General features: G+C 40.5%; 1 protein-coding gene across 10 annotated transcripts in view; it reads left to right on the top strand.

The window, feature by feature from the left end:
* The first annotated feature begins 724 nt into the window (after positions 1-724).
* Positions 725-8,275, top strand: part of LOC113030572 (disks large homolog 2-like) — a 176,826-nt gene continuing 169,275 nt past the window's right edge. For 9 of the 10 annotated variants that reach the window (XM_026182134.2, XM_026182132.2, XM_026182129.2 and 6 more), the window contains exons 1-2: positions 725-979; positions 1,202-1,987. In XM_026182134.2, the coding sequence (XP_026037919.1) occupies positions 1,969-1,987 (19 nt within the window). In that variant the 5' untranslated portion in view covers positions 725-979; positions 1,202-1,968. The remainder of the gene's footprint in view (positions 980-1,201; positions 1,988-8,275) is intronic. The other variant, XM_026182128.2, reaches the window with a different exon arrangement.

The following is an 8,275-nucleotide window of genomic DNA, read 5'->3' as shown; positions in this document are numbered from 1 at the left end:
TTCACTGTTGAATTAGAACAATAAATCTGCCCAAACCAGACTATTTGCAACATTCCTCCAAGTACAGTAATACAATGTTAAGACTAAATACAGACTACAACCACCTTGTTCTTGTTCAAGTACTTCTTTTAGCTGGTCCATTTTAGAATCACTACTTTGGATGTTTCAGATTTCCTACAGTACATTTAATGCAGCAATTTCAACTGAAGGGCTCTGCTCTGCACTGGTTTAAAGCATTCTCACTGGTCAGTCCCGCCTGATACAATAAATCCCGTTCTATGATTGGTTGTCGCATCAGTTCAATCAAACCGGGGGCAGCTAACCAGCGACCAGCCTCTGCGTTGCTAAGGTAAAGTTCCACAGCTGCGTCAAGCTCAGTCGAGTTTCCTTCAAAGTAAAAGCACAATACTGCTCTTTTTTTCTTCTTGTTTGAAAATACACACACACATAGAAGTATGATCCTTGAGCGATGTACAGTGTATGTATGTATATATATATATATATTACACACATTCAGTGGTTTTGTTCGTGTTCTTTCAAATATGTTTTACTACACTGACTGCTAATTCAGACACTTTAATGTCACTCACAGCGGCCGCTTCTGCACAGAGGACTGAATCACTAACAGTCATTACGCCAGAGCGACTGCTGTGTTTGAAATAAGTATACATGTCGAGTTAAAATGTACGCTTAGAGAAGGCATTATTTTGAAAAGTACAAGCGGAAGTTCGTTTACGTAGTATAGTGGGCTTGTTTCTGGCACGTAAAACTGTAAGATACTGTCAGGTGGGATGAAATAAAGGGCTGTAGCACAGGGAGAACACAGCACTGTGTTTCTTCGGTCACCGTTTTGCAGGAAATGAACGCGGATCCACCTGGAAGCCGTTTAGCGCCGTCGTCGGCAGGCAGGTGTCGTCGCACCGTTGAAGCGGCATTTCATTTGGCATCGCCGCTGGCTGCGATATAAGGTGAATGCTAGGTAAGTAACGGGCACCGCGCATGTTTGCGTTTGTGTATGGCAGTAATGCGAGGAGGGAGCGGGGGACACAGACACGCATCCCACCATAAGTCGAAACCTCCGGGCATAAAACTCTGAGGTGACCACTGGGTATTAGCTGAGGAGCGCAGGAGAACTGCTGCATCGCTTCTCCAGCTGCATATTTGAAGTGTTCTTCACCCTTTATCCTGTTCTTGCTGGCAGGCTGTAGAGGAAACCTCAGGATGAAGGATGTGGAGCAGTTCTCCTGTCCGTGGATCTGTGGAGGACTGTCACACCACAGCGGCCGAGTGAGCAGACTATGTTAACCCAGGCCAGCCCCCAGACCTCCAGGCTCCCCCGGACCAGCAGACACCGAACCAGCGTTTTTGTACACATCCGCCCGATTGTCCGGGCATCTTGGTTTGGTGTCTGCCTGTTTGCCCTGCTGTGTTATTTTGTCTGTACCAGGTTGTGTGGACCACCAGCGACCTAGCATGACAAAGCACTTCTGTGGCCTGCTAACTCTTCAGCCAAAGGATGTTTCTCTTAATTAAGTACATCCAGACAGAAGTGCTAAGCCTCTTCGTACATATAATGTTTTGAACTGCAGAATCACAACTGTTGTTGCATCTCACATCAAGGCCCACTGATTGACTGCACGCACTAAATAGATATGAATGAGAGGTTGCTGCAGGGGGACCTCTTCTGAGTTTATTGTGGATTTCTGATGAATTGTAAAGGGGACAGAGACACCTACAGTCACATGGCTGGATCATCAGTGGAGTTAGTCCTTTCCTTATTTTGCTTGGATACCTCCTGAAAGGCTCCCCATTGTCCCTGGAATAAAAATCAAAAACAGCTGGTTTGAGTTGTCTCTGTTGAAGTTTACCAAACGTTTCTGTTTTTGTGCCACTTTGAGAGAACTCTGTGATCATGCACTGAAGACAGAAGTGGAGCCTTACTGAGAGTCAGGTTTACACCAAGTCGCCATGCCTATCAGGAAAAAAGGTGAGTTATTATTACATGTCTATCCATCCATTTTCAGAGTGCAGTTATGTGACACGTGTAATTCATGAGACTCTGTTGATACCACATCGAAGTGCATCTTATCTACACTACATTTGTCAGTAGTGTGCAGGGACTGACCGTGAGATCAAAACCACCTGCCTGGTATGAGGTAGTCCCTCGACTCAGACTGGACACGTTGCTTTTAATAAGACAAATACCGCACAGCACAGTGTTACTGCAGTAGAGAGGAAGCAATGGAACGTTTTAATACATCGTCAGAAATATATTGATTGGAAAGTTTGGTGATATGAAACTGGACCTTAGTTCAGAAGAACTCGAGAAGTCAAAGTTATCAGGCCATATTTTTAAGGCAAACTATTTTTTTTCTTCTGACATTTCAGTCCACACTCCACACCAGTTGGTGGCAGTAATGCGCCATTTTGCTGTTTGCCAAACGCCAATAAACAATATAAAGAAGAAGGTGGTGGGCTGCGACTTTGGCTGTAGATTGTTTGGGTCCTGTGTGTGGTGGGCTGTGTCCTCTGTGGATCACTTTTCACTACTTGAGGGTTTTTGTATTTACGGAGCAGTTTCCAGGGTGTACAGGTGAATTACGTCACTGCCATTGTGAGGAGGGTGTGGGGAGGTTGGGCTGCCACAGTGTTTAGTTACGTGCCCAGTGTCACAGTAACATCAGCATCATCATGACAGTAACAGAACTCAAGGTTTCCCAGCTTCGCTGTATTGTAATGTTGCTTGTTAGTGACAAATATAAATGACACAGATGCTTATTTTCATCAGTTTTATAAAACTGTGGATATACGCGGTCCTCTTTAATAAGTCTCAGTTTTCTTAAAATATTTCACACATGCACAAGGCTCTGTTCTGGTCCCATCTTTAGCCAGAAGGGAGAATGAACACCATGAACTCACAACTGTAAGTTCATAGTGAGGGACCGTGGTTGGAGGATTGCAGAGTGCTGCATGCTGCAGCTATCCAGAGATAACTCTTTATAAAGCCTCTTTTACTTCCCACTGGGGAGCTATCCACAGACCCTGCAGGTCAGGCAACTAACCAGTAATGTCCAAAGGCTTTAGAAACAAAGTTACATCCAGGTTAGAGCCAAGTTTTTCCTCAATCATTAAACAAGTGAACGGCGATCGTCTCTGGCAAGTTACAGAGAGATTACAGAGAGATGGAGTAAAACGTAATGGTGCAAACGTAAATGATAGTCTTCTATTTGCACATTGTTGTAAATAATTATTTAATTGAGTCTGTTGTAGAGTTGTGTGGACATCTGGGTGAATCTTTGTGTCCTGGTGTTTGACACAGATTTACTGTCTGTAGGCACAAATGAGAAAGTTTAATTTTAAACCACTGGTCAAACGATTACATCACTAAGAAATTCAAAGTCAGTTGGGGGCAGAGATGGGCAGTAATGTGTTACAAGTAACGTGTTACTGTAATCTGATTACTCTTTTTCGAGTAGCGAGTATTGTAAGGGATTACTATTGCAAAAAGTAATTAGATTACTGTTACTTTCCCGTAAACTGCGTTACTAAACTGTGATTTTGTTTGTGTGAGTGTCAACATGGATAATATGGAGCGATGGAGAGGGTACGACTGTGCAGCGTTTAAAGCGTGGAAGTAATCACATTACTTTAGAGTTTGATTCTGTAAAAGTGACAAAAACATCAGCGTCCGCTGTTCACTCTGTGGGAAGAAAACTTCTTTCTACAGCGAAAGATTAAACTTCAAATCTGAGCGAGCAGCGAGCACGCTGCCACGGGAACGTGACGCTCACAGAGAAAGCCCCGGATCCCCCCACTGACATGACCGCTGTGGGCAAACCTCCACCCACCCCACTCCTGCTAAACAGGTGGCAATAGATTTAAGAGCTGCTGAGTCTTTGATTCTATTTATTTTTTGCTGAGTTTTACTTGCATCTAGTTGAAAGAGTGTAAACACAAAACATTGTTATTTTATTTGCTGGAATATGCAGGAAACAGGTTTAAATGTTAAAGAATTTCTTCAAGTCAAAGACAGTTGCATTAAAACGAATAAAACAAGTTTTAAACAGAGGCTTTTCCATGTGGTTACATTGTATATGATGGATTATGCAGAAAAAATAGAATTGGGCTGAAAGGCCGGTTGCTTCATTACCTACTCAGGTTGTATATCATGTTTTTAAAAAGTAACTAATTACTTTTGAAAATAAGTAATCAGCCTAGTAACAGGATTACTTTTTTGGAGAAGTAATTAGTAACTAATTACTTTTTTCGAATAACTTGATAACACTGGTTGGCTTGATTCTTGTCCTCTAAAATCATGTATCCATATTTCCCTTTGCTCTCAACAGTGCAGTTGTTACTCTCCATATAAAGGTGGTGATAAAGACAAAGTAGCCCATTACAGACCAGTTTGAAGATGACCTGTTGTCTCCAAATTATTGGAAAAAAGTCATTTAGCAGCAGCTGAAAACACATCTGTTAAATGATGCTGTGTTTTATCCCAGTTTAGAGCTGGGCGTGTTTGCAGGGGCTATGAAGGCTAACCTGTATAAACGAGGTGCAGTGTTTCTGCGTTTCACACAGTAAATACAGAAATGCTTTTACACTCTGTTTTCTACAAGTGTTTTAAACGGGATAAAATCATATTTAGAAAATAAGTTATCACAAGGTGTCTGTGGCACAACGATGGATCCTGGTGTCCCTCTGTTATTAAATGTGTATATTAATGACTGTAACAATATACTTTATACTGATTTCTCCTACACTTGTAAATGATCACGAGGTAAACAGTGTTGCTGTGTTCAATGTGTAGGTATCATTTTAGATTCCACATTGAAGCATGTGAAAAACACTAGTAGCATACACAATATAGTTACCTTTCAACTAGGGATGGGACTCAAGAACCAGTTCTTGTAGAGAACTGGTTCCCAGTAGTTGAATTCCTTGGAATTGTTAGTCTGCTTGCCCATCGATTCTGCTGGAGGAGGAAAAAATGGAGCAATCTACAGTGTGGATATGGACATTACTTTTATTTTTATTGCACAAAAGGACAAGAGTGCAATGTTAAAGTGCTAACTGCGTCCAGGACAGGAAACACTGCATTATACTGCTAACACAACTTTGGCTCTTTGCACAGACAGCATGGTAATAAGCAGCCATGTGAAAGCTCAGTGAGTCCAGGGCCCGGCAGCCAGATCCTGAAATTCAACAGGTAACAAAAGCAGTGATGAGCAGTCAGGCTGAAACCTCCATTTTCATCTGTTCATGTTTCTAAAGTCAAATCAGTGTAGCGATTGCTGGTTTTCATCTTTGGTTCTTGTTGCTAAATACTAAGAGAAACATCATATTTACGTCCTCATTATGATAGACGTGTGTTGGTGTCTGGGACTGTAGGCTGAGGTTTTTATTTTTAAATAGGAATTATGAGATTATTGTGTGTTTCAGTTCCTTTTATGGAGAAACGTGAAAATAATGCAACTAGTAACAAATTAAGTAACATGAGTGTTACTTAACATAACATGAACATTAGTATTCTGTATAATATGTGTAATACATTTTTCTGAACCCCAACACTGATCACAACAAAGGGGCGACTGACCTCCAACACGTACAAACATTTCACGGCGCAGTATTGCAGCTCATTTGCATGAATGTCTTTGATATGCTGCTTAGCAATGGTGGTGCCAGTGATAACCCAATTAGGATAAGAGAATTGATAAGGAATAGAATTTATAAGTGATACTGATTATGGAATTGGAATCACTACATTCTTATCGGTTCCCACTTTCAACACTTTCATTACTCACTTGAGAGAAACAGTGGAAGTTTATTTACTATTAATTTGATCAGATTAACTATTTCATCTCCTGCTGGTCTCAACCAAGTGTTACAAAATGAAAACCAATCAAATCACTGAGAAACCAAGGTAATTTCATCATTGAAGAAACCTTATTAAATATAATTATTATTATCAATAATAAGCTCTGAGAACTTAATTTGTAACCTGGATGTGCAACTTACATTTAATATTGCTTTATTCTTTTTTGCTCAGAAGATACAACCAGAACCTTTGAGGTGATGTCCTGCTAACATCATTTGTTCCTTGATCATGTGATTTTGTGTATTCTTATTACCTGCCCAGAAACTGAATAGTAGTAGTAGCAGATGCATCTTGTACAATGAATCTCTTCTCTTAAGAGAATAATGTACATTTTATAAGTGCAAAATAAATGAATACAAATGCAAATAGAAAACTCTTAAAACAAACAGGAAAGAGTTGAATGCATAACTTTTATTTGCATCAATATAGCATTCAGAGCTGGATTTACTGGTCTGTTTTAGATCATTGACCTGCTGCATAACCCAAGTGCTCTGGAGTGTCAGACCACAAACCGATGGCCAACATTCCCCTTCGGGATTTTCTAGTAAAGAGCAAAATTCATGGATCCATCAGTAATAGAAAGTTGTCTGAGCTCTAAGCGGTAAAGCAGTCCAAAGCTGCCACAGTACCACCACCGTGTTTGACTGTTGTGTGATCTTTTTATTTTGAATTTTGTTTTGTGAGTCCACAGAATACTTTCCCAGAAATGTTGAGGATCATCAATAAAAATGAGACAAGCCATCATACTTGTTTTGTTGAGCAGTGGTTTTGTCGAACTCTGCCATGCAGGCCATTTTTGCCCAGTCTCTTTCTTATTGTTGATTAATGAGCTTAGGCAAGCGAGGATGAGTCGCTAATGCCCTCTTGGAGTAATTTTGACACGTCAGCCACTCCTGGGAAGGTTCACCACTGCTCCAAGATTTCCCCGTTTGTGGATAATGGCTGTCAAAGTAAATCACTGGAGTCCTAACGTCTTAGCAATGGCCTTGTAACTGTTTCCAGACTGATTGGTTCCTATTACTTTGTTACTCATCTGTTCTTGAGATCTTTTAACTTACTTCACTTTGATAGGTTATATTTAAACTCAGTCTTCCAACAAATGTGGAATTTCTGCATTTTCTGGGGTCATCTTTGTCTAATATTAAACTTTGAGGATCTAAACCATGTAGGTGTGACAAATATGGAAAAAATAAGAAATCAGGAAAGGGATAAATACTTTTAAGAGCAGCGTATGTCATTTAGTAGTATTTCATAAAACTCAGTAATTTCACCTACATTAATGTTAAGTACAGTGAGAAACTCTACATAGTAGAGTCTTTGTCTTTGTAGGTTCTCAGTCATCCAGGTCATGGTAGTCTAAAGATCTTGGAAAGAAAAGCGTCTGGACTTCTTTAAGTTTTCCTTGAAGACGTTTCACCTCTCATCCGAGAAGCTTCTTCAATTCTAAGACCAACTGGTGGAGAGTTTATAAGCCCTAGTGGGAGTTTTTAGATTACAAAGAACGTTAGTGCACAGACACAAAAGGGTAACGAAAGAGGTATTTAGTTTTTACTGCAATACAACGCGGAACCGAAGAAATAGTATAAACTGTCTGCGTGTTAGGCTGTCGCTTAAAGTTTTTCTGTTTTCTCGGTGCTCCATCTTCTTGCCTAACATCTGACTAAGACATTTGAGATCTCTTTTATACGCTGACACACAAATGAAGTGTTCTTCTAATTGAGTTTGAAAAAGTGTAACTTGAGAGAGATTAATTTGTACTTAATGTGTTGGATATTGAAGGCCAGTGTTTCTAAGTGGACAAATTGTGTTAAATGGTACAATTTGTGTTCAGAGAGTCACAAAATCAACGAGAATTCTATTTGAATGAACCCAGCAGACCTCTGCTCACAGGTTCTGTTTAGGGTCATGAGCTCTAAACTGCTCGAGCTTCATGTTTTCAGAATTGTCCACATAAGCTTTCCTCCATGCATAAACAACTATCTATGCATCTGCCTTCTGATGTGGAACAAGCCTCCACCCCATACACCACCTTTGAACTGAAACACAGATTGTTCAAACATCAGTGCTGCGCTTCTCTCTGCTCTTGTACCAGGAGGGAGCACACCATGCAGCCAGATCCAGTATGTAATGGAAAAAAAGATCTATTGTATGCCATAAACACCATGCATCACTGTCAGTCCCTTTTATTATCTTATACAACTTTGCCACAAGATATTAAGTGTCTTCATACATGCTCAATCATCCAGGTAAGTAAATCCCAAAAGGTTGATTCTGTTCATCTGGACGTTTTCAGTGGGAGAAACGTTTCATCATCATCAGGTGACGTCTTCAGTCTCAGCTGACTGCAGGTTTCCAACCTTACAAACAGGACATTGCACAAAGACTGAAACTAGCACC

This window comes from Astatotilapia calliptera, chromosome 10 (assembly GCF_964374335.1).
Source record: "Astatotilapia calliptera chromosome 10, fAstCal68.1, whole genome shotgun sequence".
Taxonomy (NCBI): Eukaryota; Metazoa; Chordata; class Actinopteri; order Cichliformes; family Cichlidae; genus Astatotilapia; species Astatotilapia calliptera.
Note: the sequence above shows the minus strand (reverse complement) of the source record. Positions and strands in the feature narration are given on the sequence as shown.